Genomic DNA, 22,291 nt, shown 5'->3' on the forward strand with positions numbered 1-22,291 from the left:
TTCATGAGGACTCACTAACTCAGCGTCCCCAAGGTTTAAACTGAAAGAGGAAAACAATAGAATATGGCTGGAAAAGTGGGGCGAAAAAACAAAGAGTAGCATTCAAGGCCGTTAAAAAACAAAAATATGATGTTTGAGCTTCAAAGAGGTAGCTAATAGAGGTGGCTGCAAAAATATGCATCGGCCTAAAAAAAAAAAAAAATCAATTTAGTTGTGTGATGGATAGTTTGTGGGACTACAAGTATCCGTTCCCGAAATCGGTTTTAATTGACAAGAAACAGCTTGATCTTACCATGAAGGTTTCAAAAGCCAATTGAATGGTTACCATGAAAATCAATTTGATTTTTAGGCCAAACTATAATTTTCATAAACTTTGCTAGAATGCCAAACTTCATGAAAACTTGGAGGCATATGTATGGGCCATATTTTGACATCGTCAGAATATCGATTCGAAAATAATTTGAGTAAGGTAGGTTGGGTGAGTTACCATTGGGTTAGACTAGAATGCCTTTGAGGAAAATAGGCTAACCAGAATGCCTTTGAGCAAAATAGGATGATCAGAATGCCTTTGGGAAAAATCGACCGATCAGAGTGCCTTTGGGTAAAATAGGTTGACCGGGATGCCTTTGGGAAAAATAGGCTTTGACCGGAATGCCTTTAGATAAAATAGGCTGACTGGAATGCCTTTGAGAAAAATGTTGACCGGTCAAGCTTTTCACTACAAGGGAAATCACCCGCCCTGTTTGTTTTTTATCAAAAGGTGGCTAACCGTTAGAATGAGCTATATGTTGAAAGGGGTTGACCGAAATGAGAAGAATTGATTCCTAAAAGCAACCAACCAGCCAGACTTGTTAGGAAAAAAAAAAAAAAAAAAAAAAAAAAAAGGAAGGAACAACCTGATTTTTCATGGGGTACCAAAAGAATGGTTTCATTGAAAAAAACAAAAAAGGACGTCGCCGACCGGTCATGTTTTATAATGACAAGAAAATCTGGCCGAATTGATTATATTTTCACACAAAAAAGGCTGTCACAAGTAAAAGGGTATGGCCGGTTTGTTTTAAAAAGAAGGAGAATGGTCTAATGTTTTCAAGTAAGTGAATCTGGTCGAGTTGTTCATGAAATTCAAGAATCCAAGATCGGCCAGGACTACTAATAAAAAGAGACCGCTTTGATGTTTACAATCTATCAAGTTGTTTTTGAAATACAATTGTCCAACCAGTTAGAGTTAGACATATGTTATGAGGTGGTTGTCGTTCCGATTTTTATATATTAAGAGAAACTCACTTAATAAAAAATATAAAAAAGGTGCCTCTCAAAAAAATTTAAACAACTAAAATAAACCAAATAACAGAGGTGGCTGAAGTTCATTCCATAAACCAAATAAAATCAAGCATCCCATATAGTAGTTTTCTGGAAACCTCCCTTGCCCTAAAAAAGATACAAAAGATATTCTTAAGAAAAAAAGGTTCTTACAAATTTTGAGGAAGAGATTCATGGAGTTCTTGCACCATCTTAACCATCATTTTCTTCAGTATTTTCGACGTCTTTCACTTGATCGCCATTAGCCGGCTCCTCAGGACTCAAGATCCGCCCACTCAAAGGATCTACAGGCCGTGTGTCACGTGGTCCGCCCTTACGCCCCATTGCTATCATTGGTGGTGGAGGTAACAGCCCTGCCCTGAAAAGAATGCGCTGCACAGGATCTGAAGGCTGAGCTCCAACAGATAGCCAATACCTGCAGAAAGAGCAAAAGAAATTAGCAGGACAGAGTGGATATACTTCATTTGAAAACACAAGAAACCTTAGCAACCATTTACTATTCTACCAAAATAAAATTATAAATTTCTACTAAATCAATTGTTCTCATCTCTCACTAAGCACATAAAGAACAAAATAGCAATCTCCTAGGAAAAGTTGTTTCAACCTCCTCAAAATTTTAAAATTCCGTTAACTAACTTCACTGTAAAGTAGCCTCAGAATTAGAAAAGGCAAAAGGTGATTTCGATTTCAGTGAGCACATAGGCTCCTCAATTATAGACTCTCCCAATGTCTGGCCATCATCATAAAGGGTCCAGATTTACACACATTACATGTGCCACCTTCCAATTTTAGCACGAATGTAAGACTTTACAGCTTAACAGTAACTGTGAAGTGATAATTTGTATATACATGGGATGAACAACAAAACATATAATCAATTCATAGAGCTAAAGATTGAATGTCTTATATACCATCACATGATAACTTCCCGAAGCAAATAAAAAACAATGAAACTCTAATGATTCAATTAGTAATCCAAAGGCACAATTCACCAAGAATTAAAGTGAAACATACAAATTGAAGCAATGAGGAAAGTCACTTACTTGACTCTTTCAAAGCTCAGACCCATTCGTTTACCACCATCTTGGCCTGTACAAAAATATTCACATTGTAGACAATTAGCATATCACAAATCATATACCAGATGACGAAACAATAACCATTTTCTTTGGATTCAGATTCAAAAAGTGGCAAATATAAATTTTCCAATCATTTCTTGGCAACCAAACATTATCAAATTCATTGCACATTTTACCAGCTTCCACAGCCATTGCAATTTTGATCATCACAATTCATCAAACAAAATTCTACCAATAACGATAAAACAAAATAATGATACATTTCTTTAGCAACCATTAATAAAACCCAGTAAGAAACCAACAAAGAATTAAAAATAGCCACAAATTCCCACCCGCGCGCACGCACACACACATATAAAGCGAGAGAACACCTGGCAAGGGATTGTAGTAGCCTAGGACTTCGAGGTGCTTGCCATCTCGAGGAGATCGGCTATCGGCGGCCATGACCCGATAGAACGGCTTGTTTTTGCATCCGAACCTCGCTAATCGGATCCTGACCACCATTTTCTTAGCTCTATCAAAATCAGAGAGATGGAGGTGAGACAGAGAGCAGCGACGGCCAGAGAGCAGCGACGGCCAGAGAGCAGCGACGGCCAGTGAGCAGCTAGCGACGCCGGTGAGACAGAGAAAGGGATGCGACGAGAGAGAGTGAACGGCGAGAAAGAGAGAGAGAGAGAGAGTGGCTGGAAAAAGAGCGGCTGGAGCGTGGATGAAGGGGACTGACTGACTTTTTAGTGTTTTACACTTTTAATCTTTTTTTCTTTTTTTTGGAAAAAATGAGTTTTAATCTTTTAAAATTGTAGACTTGTAGGAATTTAATTTTGGAGTATTAAAAATTTAATTAAACAAATTAACACATATATAAACTAATTAACTAAATCTTATACTACTTTACTCTATACCCAAGGAGTAAAATTTCGGTTTCAAGTAAATTTTCGATGAAAATTTTGACGGAATTTTCGCTGAAATTTTGGGTAAAATTTCGATTTCGATAAAATTAGACAAAAACGACAAAAATTGCTATCAAAATATGAAAATTTTGAATGAAACTTAACCATATGTTTATTTAACATATTATCTAATATATTGATAAAAAACATTGAATAAACTAAATAATATAGTAGATTTCATGTGATATAAGATAAATATAATGGGCGCTGCAGACAAATACTGTTAAATAAAAATAGTTCACTAATTAATAATTACATAAAAATGATATCTTTTTAAGGGATATTTAATCATTTTGAATCCAATTGTCCTTAAAACATATGTGGACAAATAAAAAAATGACATGTATTGTTATTTTCTAAATTACTTAATCCAATAACCAAAAACAATCTAAATAGATTGTGAAATTCCGAAAAGTTGGTTTATAATTTATTTTGAAGTAAATAGTGATTTATTGATAATTATCTTGTTAATTCGGAGATATTAGAATTTTTTTGAGGAATTTTGGAAGAAAATAAATGAATTTGAAGTAGTAGAAAAATAAAATTTATCGAAACGAGCTTACGAGATTTTATAGAACATTTTTCGGATCTCGAAGTTAATTTTAGTAAGTTATTTGAATTTTAAGTGATTTCGGCGAGTCATTGAGGAACAATAAAAATTATGAAAAACTCAGTCTTGATTTTAATATTGTTGAAAAAGTTTCGGGTCAACGAGCGCATAGACACAAATGAAACGTGTTTTTTTTTCTTTTCTTTTCTCTTTCTTTTTTTTTTCTTTCCTTCTTCGCCTAGTAGTGATCCAACTTATACACATTATGACAGCATCAATAATATATATACTGGTTATCATTATCTAGTATATATGTTATGCAATGAAGCAGACCCTTTATGTTTCACTAAAACCACGTATAATGCAGAACCAATCAACCAAATTAATGCTCAAATTGACATAACGAGAGACAACAAAACCTTGTGATTCTTCTTTCACAACATAAATTAATTTATAGAATTTTACTATTGTGGATATGATTTATATATATACTGTGAATCATATATATATATATATCAATATATGTATATATATATGATCTAGGTGGCAAGGGTAGTGTAACCTTGGAAAGGGAATTGTGAACGGGTACAAAGAATCAGGGAGAAGTGATCCGGGAGATATTTTTAGGCAAGATAATATATAATACTCCAAGAATAATATATCATTTGAATGAATAAAGCACAAAAGCTTCAAATTCCAGCAAAATGTAAAGCAAGCTGCAAGCATATCGTTCTTGTTGTCTCCAACTGAATGCAGCTGCTCGCCAATCTTCCCTTTCTCTCTCCAGTATTCATTTTCTTTTCTCCTCCCTCAGTTCTCACGCAGACAACATTTCTCTTTCTCTCTCCAATCCCTCCCTCCCCCCTCACTCCTCCCTCCTCCCTCCTCTCTCTCTCTCTCTCTCTCTCTCTCTCTCTCTCTCTCTCTCTCTCTCTCTCTCTCTCTCTCTCTCTCTCTCCCTCCGCCTCCCCGATCTCCTTCTCTTCCGGAGCTCCTCTCCCTCCGGCGACGGCGACCTCTTTCTCCCGATCTCTTCTCTCACTCCGGCAACGGCGGCTTTCTCTCCCTCCGGTCTCTGCCTCTGTTCGGTCTCTACGCCAAATTTCAGCGAAATTTCGCTCAAATTTCGACGAATTTCGACGAAATTTCAGCGAAATTTAACTAAAATGTGCTTGGAGCATTTTCGAAATTTCGGGCGAAATTACCGAAATTTCGTCGAAATTTTTACGAAAAATAACGGATCTGTGATAAAATTTCGGGATAAAAAAAAACGAAAATTTCGGCGAAATTTTCGAAATTTCATTCCTTGTCTATACCCTATACCCTAAACTCTCTAAACCTTAAATCCTTCTCTTACACATGAAGCAAAGCGCAATATTCATAATTTTCCTTTTCAATAATTTCATACTAGAATAAGGTATATACTGTATAGTATATTTTTTTGTCTAGAAAGAAAAAAAGAAAGAAACTATAAAGTCTTTTTCAAATGTTTGTCCTTCTAAAAAACTCAAAATCAATAAATATAAGATAACAGTAGACAAAAAAGAGCGTATAAGATAACAATTTAAAAAAAAAAAAATTAATGACAAATTTTTTTTTTAAAAAATATCAATTATTAAGAATTAAGTTTGTAATTAAATATATAATTGTATTTAGTTTTTTGAAAATATTTTTATTTATGAAACTAAGAATTAGTCTTTAAATAAAAAGTAATTTAGAAAAACTAATATAAACGGGCTGGCCCAACATGAGAGAAAACCTTGGCCCTGCCCGGCCCATAAAACCTTGGCCCTGTGATAGCCGATCTACTTGATTTTGATTTTGCACCCATCAACCGCACATTCACTTTTACTCATTGTATCATCATCACACGAACTTCGACCACACTATCCTAAGTCCTTGTAGCCAAGGCATTAGAACCTCAGTGATCGAGAAGTGTTTCTTCCTCGGTCCACAGTCGCTTGATCGAAAGTCAGTTTCGTGCAATTCTATCATTTGTACGCTCGGCCTACGGCCATGTACTAGCATGCCTAATGCAAATTTAAAGGACGTTAGCTTTCTTGATCTGCGGCCTAATTGACACGTGGCTATAGAAATTTTGAGACAAACAACTCACAATCCTTTTTTCTTGGTGGTTGGGATGATGATGCATCTTTAGTTTCAACCCACAGTACTATATCAGGAGTTACCCAATGGAATAACCACGAACTCGATCTCACCGCTCAAGACCCTTAACTGTAGCATAGGCCCTCTGCCGCAACTCTAATGTCGATTCTCCATCACCAACCAGCTACTGCAACTTTTGGTTCATCTTCTCCGACAAAAATATATACTTAAAATTATTAATATAAGGATTAATCATAACTCTTATAAATTATTTAAATAATTATTAAATATTTGTAAAACTTACATTCAATTGCTCAGAGGTGCTATCAATATAAGGGCGACCATCCTCATGTTGGCGCTGATGGGTATAATCAAAAAATTTTATCTCATCAAAGGGATGACCATATTCATTCTCCTATTGAGATGCACAATAATAACATAAAAATATATTAAATATATGTAAATTAATACAAGTGTACTTAAAAACTATATCCAGCAGAAATACACAATAAATGAAAAGAAGCAGTAAGGTCTATTTCACATTTTCATTACTTAGTACAAGATAAGCAAAGAAAAAGATACGAAAAGGCTACAAGTATAAATAGAAGAGAGAATACATGACTGAAAAAAGTTTGAATCATGCATTAATTTGAAATCAAATAACCGATAATTTGAATCATTAATGAAATCATACTTACACTGGAAAATACAATAGACTAAAAATAGTGAGCATGTGAAAAATCAATAAAATTGCTCAAGTTGTCAAGCTATTTAAACATCTAAAATAATAACGAATCTGCTCAACTGAAACTAACATACTTATAACTTTTACTACTATCACGCAAAATCATTGCCATTATCAAATAGTAACAACATTGTTATTGTTTAACAATAACTATTAGTAACTACTAACAAAAAAAAAAGACAATAATTATCAAAAACAATCATTGCTACTGTTCAAACACAAACGGGTGTAACTCCATAAGCTTTAATTTTGTGTTATATAATTATTACTAACTTTGACATGTTATTGTATGTAAGAAAAACACATAACATAGGTCTATAATTTATGAGTGATTTTTTTGTAGTTAATGGTTGTCACTATCCAACAATAATTATATGGGCAAACTACAATTTAATACCTCAAGTTTGCCTCCGATTGCAAGTTGGTACCTCCAGTTTAATATTCAACGATTCAATATCCCAACTTCATTTTTTTGGCAAACAAAGACCTCCGTCAGACTCCCTCGTCTAAACCTCGTTAAGTGGTGACTCATCGCACATGTGGAGTACCGTTGGATGCCAAATGGCTGGACGAGAATGCTTCCCGCCCAAATGAGCCACATCAGACCTGACTCCCTTTCTTCCCTCCAAAACCCTTGGACACTTAGACTGACACAGTGCCACCTCAGATTAAAAATAATAAAAAATTAAAAAAAGACATTTTTTTTAAAGTCCCACCTACATGCAACCGATTTGAAAGAAGATGCTCGTTGCAAAGCTTTTTGTCCTCTCTGTTTCGTCTCTCTTCCTCGAAACCATGCGCCCATTATTGATCTGAGCCTCCCAACCATCTACTTAAATTACCTAGCCATCTTCAAAATAATCATAAAGTTGGGCGTGTAGTAGAAGAGCCCCTTTGAGATTCTGAGCATGTTGCGCCGACAAGAGTCGTACAATCCAGACAGTGGCCTTGGTTGAAGGTTGGGTTTTCTCTGTACTTTTTCTCCAATCAAGATTGGTTTTTGGTAATTTATATGGTTTGACTAATTTTTATGGTTTCTCCTAACAAGGTTGGGTGTTTTTATAAACCTAGTTCAGAGGAAATGGAGTATGCAGCATGTCGATGTGGAGACAGACTTGAGGTGATAACATCGTGGACATACTTGAATCCTACGAGGAGGTTTATATGTTGCCCTAGATATGGAGTAGGTGATGGGAAGGGTTGACCTATGAAATCCAATTTGTTCCCCTCTATTTTTCATACTTATCGATTTTTGTGGTTGATTTTTTGTTATAGCAAAGAGAAGGATGCCAGCACTGGGTTTGGTTGGATCCACCCATGTGTGATCGTGCTAAGGCTGTCATACCTGGGTTGTTGAGAAAGTTTTCAAATGCAGAAAAAGAAATGAGAATAGTTGGACGAAGAGGATTCATGTACTGGGCTATGTTGGTGCTTCTATGGTTGCTTTGTTGGGGGCTATATGTGATATGTGGTTAAGGGAAGTTGGTGATTGTGTAGGGGGTTAAGGGTTTGGTGAAAAATAGGCTGACTAGAATGCCTTTCAGAAAAATAGGATGATCAGAATGCTTTTGGGAAAAATAGGGTGATCAAAATGCCTTTGTGCAAAATAGGTTGACCGGAATGCCTTTGGGAAAAATAGGCTTTGATCGTAATGCCTTTAGATAAAATAGGTTGACTAGAATGCCTTTGAGCAAAATGTTGACCGGTCAAGCTTTTCACTACAAGGGAAATCGCTCAGCCTGTTTGTTTTTTATCAAAAGGTGGCTAACCGTTAAAATTAGCTATATGTTGGAAGAGATTGACCGAAATGAGACGAATTGATTCCTAAAAGCAACCAACCAGCCAGACTTGTTATAATTGATACCCAGATTCTTGCTTCAACAGTTGCTGTTGGTTTTTCATGTTGGGGTTTTATTGGTTGCCTCTTCAGCTGGTAGTGGTTGTTAGGGCTTTTGATGAAAATTGAAAATGATAATGAGGTAATAACAGAGATAGCTGAAGTTCATTCCATAAACTAAATAAAATCAAGCATCCCATACAGTAGTTTTTTGGAAAACATGTGATACAATAGTTATTAAATTGTACTTGCTTACTTATACATGTGAGATTAAATATCACTGCACCAATACCTTCAAAAGCTGCCCTATTCCATGGATGCCAGTAATTTATCAAATTTGACCTATGCCAAGCCGCTTGTCTTGCAAACTGATATGGAAAATTGTTTCTTGCAATCTCCATTGCCCTAAAAAAGATACAAAAGATATTCTTTAAAAAAAAAAAAAAAAGGTTCTTACAAATTTTGAGGAAGAGATTCATGGAGTTCTAGCACCATCTTAACCATCATTTTCTTCAGTATTTTCGACGTCTTTCACTTAATCGCCATTTGCCGGCTCCTCAGGACTCAAGATCCTCCCACTCAAAGGATCTACAGGTCGTGTGTCACATGGTCCGCCCTTACACCCCATTGCTATCATTGGTGGTGGAGGTAACAGCCCTGCCCTGAAAAGAATGCGCTGCACAGGATCTTAAGGCTGAGCTCCAACAGATAGCCAATACCTGCAGAAAGAGCAAAAAAAATTAGCAGGACAGAGTAGATAATACTTCATTTAAGAACACACGAAACCTTAGCAACCATTTACTACTCTACCAAAACACAATTATAAAATTATACTAAATCAATTGTTCTCCTCTCTCACTAAGCACATAAAGAACAGATAACAATCTCCTAGGAAAAGTTGTTTCAACCTCCTCAAAATTTTAAAATTCCATTACCTAACTTCACTGTAAAGTAGCCTCAAAATTACAAAAGGCAAAAGGTGATTTCGATTTCAGTGAGCACATAGGCTCCTTAATTATAGACTCTCCCAATGTTTGGCCATCATCATCAAGGGTCCAGATTTACACACATAACATGTGCCACCATCCAATTTTAGCAAGAATGTAAGACTTTACAGCTTAATAGTAACAATGAAGTGATAATTTGTATATACATGGGATGAACAATAAAACATATAATCAATTCATAGAGCTAAAGATTGAATGTCTTATAATACCATCACATGATAACTTCCCGAAGCAAATCAAAAACAATGAAACTTTAATGATTCAATTAGTAATCCAAAGGCACAATACACCAAGAATGAAAGTGAAACATACAAATTGAAGCAATGAAGAAAGTCACTTACTTGACTCTTTCAAAGCTCAGACCCATTCGTTTACCACCATCTTGGCCTGTACAAAAATATTCACATTGTAGACAATTAGCATATTACAAATCATATACCAGATGACGAAACAATAACCATTTTCTTTGGATTGAGATTCAAAAAGTGGCAAATATAAATTTTCCAATCATTTCTTGGCAACCAAACATTATCAAATTCATTGCAAATTTTACCAGCTTCCACAGCCATTGCAATTTTGATCACAATTCATCAAATTAAGCTCTACCAATAACGATAAAACAAAATAATGATACATTTCTTTAGCAACCATTAATAAAACCCTGTAAGGAACCAACAAAGAATTAAAAATAACCACTAATTCTCACCCACACACACACATATAAAGCGAGAGAAAACCTGGCAAGGGATTGTAGTAGCCTAGGACTTCGAGGTGCTTGCCATCTCGAGGAGATCGGCTATCGGCGGCCATGACCAGATAGAACGGCTTGTTTTTGCATCCGAACCTCGCTAATCAGATCATGACCACTATTTTCTTAGCTCTATCAAAATCAGAGAGATGGAGGTAGCAGCGACGGCCAGTGAGCAACGAGCGACGACAGTGAGACAGAGAGAATGATGCAACGAGAGAGAGTGAACGGCGAGAGAGAGATAGAAGAGAGAGAGAGAGAGAGAGAGAGAGAGAGAGAGAGAGAGAGAGAGAGAGAGAGAGAGAGAGAGTGAGTGAGTGGTTGGAAAGAGAGCGAACGAGAGAGAAAGAGAGCGGCTAGAGCCTGGATGAAGGGGATTGACTGACTGAGGGTTAGTTTTTTTTTTTTTTTTTGCACAAATCATAGGGTTAGGTAACTTAAGTTAATATGTTTTTGATTGTTTAGTCTTTACTTTTTAGTTCCTGCCAAAAAAAAAAAAACAAAAAGTCTTTACTTTTTAGTGTTTTACCGTAAACCCTCTAAACCTTAAACCCTTATCTTACACATGAAACAAAGCACAATGCCCATAATTTTCCTTTTAAATAATTCCATCCCAAAAGAAGGTATACATCAGGGACGGACCCAGGAATTGAAAATAGGGTGAGCTAAACTTAAAGGCTATGTGCGACAAAAAAAAAAAACTTAGAGGCTATCAAAATTTTGGCAGCATCTTGTTTGTTTTTTTTATACTTCCCAAATTTAAATAACCTGTTAAAATACATATTTGATCTAAAATAAAGTTTATTTAAAGAAAACTCGACGGTATGAGTGAATTCCATTAATAAACAAGAAAACATACACCTAGTCATGGGGGGACGTAATAAGCCTTACCCCTCAAAATGTAGTCATACAAAAAAGACAATAACAAAGAAATTAACATACAATGCAAATACAATATAACACTACTTAAATTGTGCCCTACGATTCTTCATAAGATAAAAATCATCAATCACAGAATCATAACTAATAATATCAACAAGATCCTTTTCAATATGGATAACCATACAATCAGCAAGAAACTAATGACATATCTTGTTTCGAAGTCTAGTTTTAATAATTTTCATGGATGAAAATGCTCGCTCTGTTTGTTGCCGTTGAAATAGAAAGAGTCAATACAAGACGAATCAATCTCTCAATCAACCAATATATTTTTCTTGTTGCAACAAGTTCTTGACATAATTCAGAAATAAAGGACACATTTTGAAAAGCTAAAAGTTCATGAACCTCATACTCATAATGTTCCAATTGTTCTCTTAAAGTAAACAATTCATACTCACCAAAATCTCAAGGATAAAATTTCTCAGCCAAAGTGCATATTTTATCGATGTCAAATGATTTGAACCCATCACGAGAATCCAATGCTGAGCTAAGGCTAACAAGTTCCATTGTTTCCTCAGTGAATCTGCTATCTAATTCCATCAACTGAAAATCTATTACAACATTAAATATATCAAAATGATAATAATGCTTAACTGTAATAAAATCTTGTTGCTGACAACTTCGACCTGTACCCTCCATATGGCGAGAACTCAAATCTGGGACATCAATGCCATATTTCTCACAAAAAGATACCACATTCCTAATGAACTAATCCCAACCACTATTTTTCAATTTTTGAAGAAGAAATTTTGAACTTGAAACTAAGTTCATAGCATTTAAGATGTCTTGAGATTGATTCTGCAAGGCTTGACAAAGCATATCAGTGATTCTCATAACTTTATTCATCAAATGCAAATGAAATACAAATTGAAAAGACCGCATACCATTATAATTAAGCACATTTAGCTCCCCCACGTATTTTAAAGTTGAGTTCATTTTGCTTAATGTTTTCAAGAACTGTAATGGTTGCACTGTATAGAACAATTAACCTCATAATAGAACCAAAATAAGAGCTCCAACAAGTAGCTCTAGGTCGTGACAAACTACGAGTCTGATTAGCCCCTGTACCAGATTCAAGTTCTTTCTCTTCCAATTGTCTTGCAATTTCATCTTCTCGAGTAGACCTTAACTCAGAAACTAGTTTGGCAGAAGAACAAATCAAGTTCACAATATTATTCAACAACGAGAAAAACAAATAAACATCTTGCACACCTTGAGCTGCTGCATTCAAAGCTAGTTGTAGGCGATGAGCAAAACAATGTACATAACAATGTACATAATATGCATATGGACAATCTTGAAGAAATAAAGCCTTTAATCCATTCCATTCACCTCGCATATTGCTCGCACCATCATATCCTTAACCTTGCATATTTTCTACTTGAAGGTTGTATTGACCAAGCACTTTCTCTATCTCACTTTTAAGAGTTAAGGGACAAGTGTCTTCCACACTTACAACATGAAAGAACCGTTCTTTAACAAACCCATTAACATCAACAAATCTTAAAATAATGGTCATTTGCTCCTAACAAGATTCATCAAGCGATTCATCAACAAGTATACAAAACTTGGCATCCCCAACCTTCTCACGGATCTTACTCCTAACTTTGTTAGCAAGAATATTCAAAATTTCTTTTTAGATCTTGGGAGAAATATATTTGGCATTTCTAGGAGCTCGGTCTAAGACAATATTTGCAATATCTTCATTCAAGCTTGCACTATATTTGAGCAATTCAACAAAATTTCCACAACTCGATGATTCATTAGATTCATCATTGCCTCTAAAAGCAAGTTCTTGTTTAGCAATCACTCTAATGGTCTCTATTGTGGCCTTAAGCCGCAACCGATTTTGTGTAACATTTTGTGGTGGTTGTGGATTCATCACTTTGTCTATATAGCCACACACATTTTTCAAGCTATACCAACTTTGCATATTAAGACCATGTGGTGAATTTGGAAGCCCAACATGGTTTTGAAGGAAACAATGGGCTCTACCGACCCTCTTCCAATCATCAAACCCTTGAGAAGTGAATAAAGTATGACATGATGTATCACTTTCAAAAAGGAAGCAAGGAAAACAATATACTTTGTCTTTATCTACGGAATACTCAAGCCATTCAAACTTTTTGAATCAATTATATTGAAACCGACAATATTGCTCTTTATAGAGAGAGCGTGGATACTCATCTAATTTGGGTTGATAAGGTCCATAAAGCAAGTATGCTTTACGAATATCATCACGAAAATTGATAGAATATGTTGATATTGCTCTACGTTTTCCCAGATCACGTTCAATATTTGTGGTATCAACTTGTTGGGGCTTAACTTTGTGACTCAACTCTTTGAAATTTAGAAGGTAATTCCTCATCACAAATTGGAGCATCACTTATAGGTGGAGAAGCATGCTCACTTGATGTTGATGGTTGATGTTTTTTCTTGACTTAGAATTTTGATGTTGATTCGATATTATAAATTGTAAAGGGATTAATGTCATTTTGCTCCCCAGACTATTACACATGTATCAGTTTGCTCCCCAGACTTCTAATTTGGAAAATTAAGGACCCTGACTTTTTCAATTTTGTCAATTAAGGTTATTCCGTCAATTTATACATTTTTCATCTAAAATGTCGAGATGATCAAGAAAAATTTAGCAAGAAATAAAAGAGGAAAAATGATGCATGAGGAAAAAATGATAAGATCTAATTGGAAGGGACCATTTTGCCCTCAAAGATTTGGATAAAAAATGTGTAAATTGACAAAAGAACCTCAATTGGCAAAATTGAAAAAGTCAGAGTCCTTAATTTTCCAAATTAGAAGTCTGGGGAGCAAACTGATACAAGTGTAATAGTCGGGGGAGCAAAATGGTATTAATCCCAATTGTAAATCATATGTAAAACATTAGAAATGTGTAAACTAATGTCTAATTAAACCTCTATGACTCTATTCTACATTTAAAATTTACAAATTAAAAAAAAAAATCATCATCTTCATAAAATAACAAAATATCAACAACTAACAGCCCCTAAATTAAATCAAATGAACTCTAAATTATCATTATCAAACATAAATTAAAAATCTAGAACCCTTAATTAAAACCCTAACTCAAACCTTCAAATTAAAACCCTAAACTTAAACTAAAAATTTAAAAGAATTTAAGAGAATTTACCTTTTCTTTAGGCTTTGAGGGCTTGGTGATTGGAGAAGTCAAGCAAAAACTTGAAGGAGATCCAAAAATACCACACTATATAAGTGGAAAAAAATATACTTTTACTAAATGCTTGGAAAAAAAAATCTAGTTTTACTAAGAGCAAGAGTGCAAGAGAGCAAGAAAAAGCAAGAGAGAGGAACATATTTGGTATCTTAGACTTGGCTGAATCCTCACTGGATGAGTGGCTGAGCGCACAGTCGCACAAAGGAGGGGAGCGGCTTGGTGATACCCTTTGTCTACATCTGCTTGTTTTGAGTTGTTGCTTTAATTAATAACATAGGGGGTAATTAGGTAATAGGGCATTTAATTTTTTTTTTTTTTTTTGCAAAAAAATGGGGTGGGCTGTAAGCCCATATAGTTGGTCCGTCTCTGGTATAGACCATATAGTATATTTCTTTTTGTCTAGAAAGAAATTATAAAGTCCTTTTAAAACGTTTGTCTTTCTAAAAAGCTCAAAATCAATATAAGATAACAGTAGATAAAAACAAACGTATAATATAACAATTTTACAAAAAAAAAATTATTGACAAATTTTTTTTTTTTTAAATAGCAATTATTAAGAATTAAGTTTGTAATTAAATATATAATTGTATTTAGTTTTTTGAAAATATTTTTATTTATGAAACTAAGAATTAGTCTTTAAATAAAAAAATAATTTAGAAAAATTAATATAAATGGGCTAACCCAACCCAAGAGAAGCTTGTGTTGGGCCGGCCCAACATGAGAGAAAACCTTGGCCCTGCCCAGCCCATAAAACCTTGGCCCTGTGCTGGCCGATCTACTTGATTTTGATTTTGCACCCATCAACCGCCCATTCACTTTTAGTCATCGTATCACCATCACATGAACCCCGGCTACACTACCCTAAATCCTTGTAGCCAAGGCATTAGAACCTCAATGACCGAGAGGTGTTTCTTCCTTGGTCCACAGTCGCTTGATCGAAAGTCAGTTTCGCGCAATTCTATCATTTGTACACTTGGCCTACATCCATGTACTGGCATGCCTAACGCAAATTTAAAGGACGTTAGTTTTCTTGATCTGCGGCCTAGTTGACATGTGGCTATAGAAATTTTGAGGCAAACAACTCACAATCCTTTTTTCTTGGTGGTTGGGATGATGATGCCTCGTTAGTTTCAACCCACAGTACCATATCAAGAGTTACCCAATGGAATAACCACGAACTCAATCTCACCGCTCAAGACCCTTAATTGTAGCATAGGCCCTCTGCCGCAACTCTAATGTTGGTTCTCCAACACCAACCAGCTACTGCAACTTTTGGTCCATCTTCTCCGACAAAAATATATACTTAAAATTATTAATATAAGGATTAATCATAACTCTTATAAATTATATAAATAATTATTAAATATTTGTAAAACTTACATTCAATTACTCAGAGGTGCTATCAATATAAGGGCGACCATCCTCGTGTTGGCGCCGATGGGTATAATAAAAAAATTTCATCTCATCAGAGGGATGACCATATTCTTTCTCCTATTGAGATGCACAACAATAACATAAAAATATATTAAATATATGCAAATTAATGCAAGTGTACTTAGAAACTATATCCAGCAACAAAAGAAATACACAATAAATGAAAAGAAGCAGTAAGGTCTATTTCACATTTTCATTACTTAGTGCAAGATAAGCAAAGGAAAAGATACAAAAAGGCTACAAGTATAAATAGAAGAGAGAATACATGATTGAAAAAAGTTTGAATCATGCATTAATTTGAAATCAAATAACCGATAATTTGAATCATTAATGAAATCATACTTACACTAGAAAACACAATTGACTAAAAATAGTGAGCATGTGAAAAATCAATAAAATTGCTCAAGTTGTCAAGCTATTTAAACATCTAAAAGAATAATGAATCTACTCAACTGAAACTAACATACTTATAACTTTTACTACTGTCACACAAAATCATTGCCACTATCAAATAGTAACAACATTGTTATTGTAAGTTTGACAATAACTATCAATAACTACTAGCAAAAAAAAAAAAGACAAGAATTATCAGAAACAACCATTGCTACTGTTCAAACGCAAACAAGTGTAACTCCATAAGCTTTAATTTTGTGTTATATGTTTATTACTAACTTTGACATGTTAATGTATGTAAGAAAAACACATAATATAGGTCTATAATTTATGGGCAATTTTTTTGTATTTAATGGTTGTCACTGTCTAACAATAATTATATGGGCAAACTGCAATTTAGTACCTCAAGTTTGCCTTCGATTGCAAGTTGGTATCTTCAGTTTAATTTTCAACGATTCAGTACCCCAACTTCATTTTTTTGGCAAATAAAGACCTCCGTCAGACTCCTCCGTCTAAACCACGTTAAGTGGTGACTCAGCGCACATGTGGCATACCGCTAGATGCCAAATGGCTGGACGAGAATGCTTCCCGCCCAAACGAGCAACATCAGACTTTACTCCCCTTCTTCCCTCCAAAACCCTTGGACACTTGGACTGACACAGTGCCACATCAGATTAAAAATAATAAAAAATTAAAAAACACAATTTTTTTTTAAATCCCACCCACCTGCAACCGATTTGAAAGAAGATGCCCATTGCAAAGCTTCTTGTCCTCTATGTTTCGTTTCTCTTCCTCGAAACCATGCGCCCATTATTGACCCGAGCCTCCCAACCACCTACTTAAATTACCCAGCCAGCAGAGGAGCCCCTTTGAGATTCTGAGCATGTTGTGTTGACAAGAGTCGTACAATTCAGACAGTGGCCTTGGTTGAAGGTTGGGTTTCCTCAGTACTTTTTCTCCAATCAAGATTGGGTTTTGATAATTTATATGGTTTGACTAATTTTTATGGTTTCTCCTAACAAGGTTGGGTGTTTTTATAAACCCAGTTCAGAGGAAATGAAGTATGCAGCATGTAGATGTGGAGACAGACCTGAGGTGATAACATCGTGGACAAACTTGAATCCTGGGAGGAGGTTTATGCGTTGCCCTAGATATGGAGTAGGTGATGTGAAGGGTTGACCTATGAAATCCAATTTGTTCCCCTATATTTTTCATACTCATTGATTTTTGTGGTTGATTTTTGTGGTTGATTTTTTGTTGTAGCAAAGAGAAGGATGCCAGCACTGGGTTTGGTTGGATCCACCCATGTGTGATCGTGCTAAGGCTGTCATACCTGGGTTGTTGAGGAAGTTGTCGAATGCAGAAAAAGAAATGAGAATGGCTGGACGAAGATGATTCATGTATTGGGCTATGTTGGTGCTTCTATGGCTGCTTTGTTGGGGGCTATATGTTAGATGTGGTTAAGGGGAGTTGATGATTTTGTAGGGGATTAAGGGTTTGGTGAATATTTGTGTTGTGGCCTTAGTTGTCTTAAACTTTTGTGTGTTTTATTTGCACATCATAAGGAATGAAAGAAATTACATTTCGCTTCATTTGTTGTGATTATATATATTTGGTAAATAATTCACCTAAATATTTGGTATATAATTCACCTACAATTTCAGATTTTTCATCTTATTTGATTCAATAAAATTCATATAAACTATTGGCCAAGAAAAAAGAAAAAAATTTCACAATAGCAGTGTAATTTTGAATTGAGTAAATAATGTAGCAAAATCCATAAAAATGAACTTTCTTCTTACAATTTAGTAAAATAATTCACCTAACTTGTTCAAAATACATAGGTGCATTGTCCTCCATTTCCAAAATACATATACTATGTCCAAACTACTAACATTACACAAAATCCATGTATACCCCAGCCTGCCTGCTTACACAAAAATAATTCACCTAACATGGTACCAACTTTTCTACATGCTTACACAAAAATTCAACAAGTTCAAATTTTTCAACAAAGACACCAATATTTCAATTTTAACATTGTCCTAACAACTTAAAAGCATGTTCTTTACCCACCAAGTTAGTCCTATCCTATATCTAATTCAAACCCTAATTCAACATCATATCTAATTCAGTTCTTCCTAGTCCTCTTTCTGGTTCCACTAGTGCTGGATTGGGATGGTTGTGTAGGCGCTGGTGTAAACTTGGCAGTTGCATGAGATGATTGGGTTGATGGTTATGCATCATTCCCAGCCTGCATAAAACATACATATACAGTCAGCACATGTAGAACTAATAAGCAGTACAGTCACTCCAAAGGAAATTGAGGAACCTGAGCACTTGACTTCTTTCTTCCCCTTCCAGGTGCAGGGACATGTTCATTGTTGTCTGGAGTAGCTGATCCATTAGCCTGCATCAATTTTGATATCCACTAGTTAGGAATACATTCAAATAAGAAAATGCATACACATATTATGGAATTTTGACCTATTAACATATTAAGCCTACTTCTCCACTTGTCCTATTATTTTGCTTCTGTTTGGGTGGCCTATGCCTATGACAAGTCCTGCAATTGTGACCTGTCTTGCCACATGCTCATGCATTCACAGGATTTATCAGACATGAGTATGCCTCAAGTTATTTGGTCTTAGAATAGCAGGGTGCCACAATCCATGTATTGGTATAATTTAAATGTACAAATTCATGTATTGATACAATTTAAATAAACCAATCCACGTATTGGTTCAATTTAAATGTGTCAAATCCATGTATTTGTACAACTAAAATGTATCACCTCGCTTGGTACAATTCAAATATACCAAGCGACGTATCTAAACTTAGGCCGAGCGCTCAGACATCTATATATACACTTGGTCAAATTCGATCAGGTATGAACGTACACTACAAGAAATGTGAGCAAAGTCCGCTATTATTTGGTTACACAGGAAGGGATCGCAATAAGGAACTTTAGTCCCTATTGTCCAATTGCTACCTATTTTTGTTAAAATCGAGGCACTTTAGTCCCTATTTTCCAATTGCCACACTTTTCTGTGCACTAATGAAGATGAGTTTTGCTCACATTTCTTGTAGTGGTACGAATGTGCGCACCTGTCACCGAGCGCTCGGCAATGTTTTTTTAACACAGGCGAGTGTTGCTTCCTTCTCCGAGTTTTGAGGGTAAACTCTTATCTTTTCAACTCATTCCATCCTAGGGTATAGAATGCGCTTGGTTCGCTCAAAATCCCGGACCTAAACCATAACATAAATGCCGACAAACTAGCGCTCGATAGCTACATGGGTACCTGAATGGGCCTGTTTAGTTGGTATACCTATATATATATATACACACACACACACACACACACACACACACACATATATTTAAACTTAGATGTATCATAATATGTCAAATTTTAAAATTCAAATCTCATAAATTTTAGAAAGTTACTCTGTCACACCCCAATTTTAGAAGTGAATTTGGAAATAGAATTGAAGTGTGAATTATGCCATATTTCAAAGTAAAGTAAAAATTCCTTCAATTATGACATAATAAAATAATAATAAATTTCTCTACAGAAAACGGAGTATCTATTTATAAATAAGATAAGAGTATGTGTAGTTTAAGCTACACTATCATATATTACATAATTTATTCCATGTAGCAAATATCATAATTCCAGCAGCAAACATCATAATTCTAGCATTTCCTAGGCATCACTTATATAATTCCTCTCTTGGGTATGAGGATTATCACATGCATCAACTGTTAACAGCGTAAGCATTTAAGGCTCAGTAGGGACTTTTAGTTTCTCATGGCCGATTATCAATATCATACATGAAATAACCAAAATGCATGCTAATGCATGTATGAACACACTCCATTACTAACCTTGCTGACCTATATATAAGGCGAACAAGCCCGCACTTCCCATACCGTGCATTTAACCACTTTGGCCCCGAATACCTTATAAATATTTCAATACTCATTATTCCCATAATCTCAATAGATTTCGTTTAATTCTTCTTCCTTCCCTTTCTGTTGGTTACTAAGTTATTCACTTTTTCTTAGCACCAATATCAACAAGACTACTAAGACCTCCACGTTCTCTTAGTGTCTTTCATAACAAAATTTAATTCCACCATCCATGCACATATAACTTAAATGATGTACATGTATTTCATGATATGAATCATGTCCAAATTACTCAAAACAAGTACTCAAATGAAGTAATGCTCACAAGGACTTGTATATATACATTTATAACTGATAACAAACAACCTGAAATTAAACTCATATCATATCATAAACAAACAATGTAAGAATAATACAAAAATCCATCAAATATTTCCACACATACAATTATATATTTATATAAGCCCATCCTTGGGTACGACCTACCTCAATGTTGTTGAAGAAGTTCGGACTTGTAAATGCTCTAGGGTGATTCTCTTATGTGTTTAAAACTATTCAACAAATAAAACACTAATTTAGAAACAATTTAAATAGTGTAAAAACTATATTTTCTCCACTATGTGAAGAAAGTGTTAGTCACACTCTTTCTTTTGGTTTTTGGATGGTTTCAAAAGTTATACCATTGAATATAATTCAAAAGAGAAAATTACAAATTTAGTCCATTTATTTTATACCTAGTTCAATTTTGGTCCACGATCTTTTTTAAGTTCTGTTTTGGTTCACTAATTGTTCCACTTGTTCAATAAAGGTCCAGATTTGTTTTCTCAAATCCGGCCTCCCTTTTACTCTATCAAATCTCACCCAAATTCAGCAAACATATACTTGTTTTAAAGCTATGCATCTCCATTTTAAAACCATATAAAGATCATTCAAATTGGAGTTCTAAACCTCAAGATAATTGACCCCAAAGTAGGGTACCTGAAACTGCCAATTTTTCAAACTTCACCCAATCTCAATTATCTTAGATTCTAATACTCTAAATTGGTTCCTATGACTAAGAAATGATGAAATATAACTTATACTTCAATTATAATTGAAGAAAACACAACCCAAATGATTTAAAGTCAGAAATTTGGACCTTTATTGAACAAATGAAACAATTAGTGGACCAAAACAGAACTTAAAAAAGATCATGGACCAAAATTGAACTAGATATAAAATAAGTGGACCAAATCTGTAATTTTCTCTAATTCAAAAATTAGAATTAAGAGGAGTAAAATGAATGGTTATGGTCACCGGAAACCGCTACACGCGCCTCCATACGTTGGTGGTGCGTGTAGAGGTCGCTGGCCAGTCTTTATTCATCATCTTCTTCAAAATAGCTTATGTTTTTCAGAATTTTTTAATTTTTTTTTTCAGTTTTTATCTTAACTCTGGCTTGACTTTTAACCTATCAAACCTTCACCAAATCATGCAAATTTATACTTGTTTTAAAGATCTGAAACACCTCTTTATAACCTTATAAAAATCATGAAAAATGAACGGTTAAAACTCTAGTTATAAGACCCAAAAGGAGGCCATACGAAACTGCGAATTTTTGGAAAAAAATTTCTAGATTTTTCATTTTTCTTTGTTTTTCATTTTCTTTCAATTCAAACCGCAAAACATGTTCCTAGGTCTATAATAAGGCTATAAGTGACTTATTTTTTTGTTTTAAAACATTAAACAAAGATGTGTGGTCAAAAGCTTAAAACTCAATTTTAACAAAATTGATAAGGACACCCATGTTTCCATGGGTTTCTTAAGCTCACCTTATCTTCCCACTTTAAACTCAGAAATTTAGTGTATTAAAGCCTACAAATAGAAGAGAAAAATTTATATAAGGTTAGTAAATTTAACCTTCTAAGTTGAAAATGAAAACTTCAAGTATTTATCTAAGGTGGGTGGAAACTACTTGCTGATGTTTATAGAGCTTCCACTTCCCTTTCTCTCTTTCTTCACCCTCCTTTTTTCTTCAATCTTTCCCTCACTCTTTCTTTCTCTGTTTTCAGATTTTCTT

General features: G+C 34.8%; 1 protein-coding gene and 2 pseudogenes across 4 annotated transcripts in view; all 3 read right to left on the bottom strand.

Moving 5' to 3' along the window:
* Window positions 1–3,089, bottom strand: part of LOC147286351 (small ribosomal subunit protein bS16m/bS16c-like) — a 48,356-nt gene extending 45,267 nt beyond the window's left edge. For 2 of the 3 annotated variants that reach the window (XM_086238946.1, XM_086238945.1), the window contains exons 1-3: window positions 2,771–3,089; window positions 2,364–2,409; window positions 1,474–1,735 (exon numbers count right to left, since the gene is read on the bottom strand). In XM_086238946.1, the coding sequence (XP_086095072.1) occupies window positions 1,513–1,735; window positions 2,364–2,409; window positions 2,771–2,903 (402 nt within the window). In that variant the 5' untranslated portion in view covers window positions 2,904–3,089 and the 3' untranslated portion in view covers window positions 1,474–1,512. Of the gene's footprint in view, window positions 1–1,336; window positions 1,736–2,363; window positions 2,410–2,770 lie in introns of those variants that run through there. The other variant, XM_086238944.1, reaches the window with a different exon arrangement.
* Window positions 3,090–8,742: 5,653 nt separating this feature from the next.
* LOC147286355 (small ribosomal subunit protein bS16m/bS16c-like) lies at window positions 8,743–10,458 on the bottom strand (annotated as a pseudogene). The gene is made up of 3 exons (XR_015121775.1): window positions 10,332–10,458; window positions 9,936–9,981; window positions 8,743–9,306 (listed from the first exon to the last, which is right to left on the bottom strand). The product of XR_015121775.1 is annotated as a small ribosomal subunit protein bS16m/bS16c-like (transcript).
* An 846-nt stretch (window positions 10,459–11,304) lies between these two features.
* Window positions 11,305–12,620, bottom strand: LOC147286356 (uncharacterized; annotated as a pseudogene).
* Window positions 12,621–22,291: the final 9,671 nt, after the last annotated feature.

The sequence above is a fragment of the Dryas octopetala genome, chromosome 4, assembly GCF_963921425.1.
Source record: "Dryas octopetala chromosome 4, drDryOcto1.1, whole genome shotgun sequence".
In the NCBI taxonomy this organism is placed as follows: Eukaryota; Viridiplantae; Streptophyta; class Magnoliopsida; order Rosales; family Rosaceae; genus Dryas; species Dryas octopetala.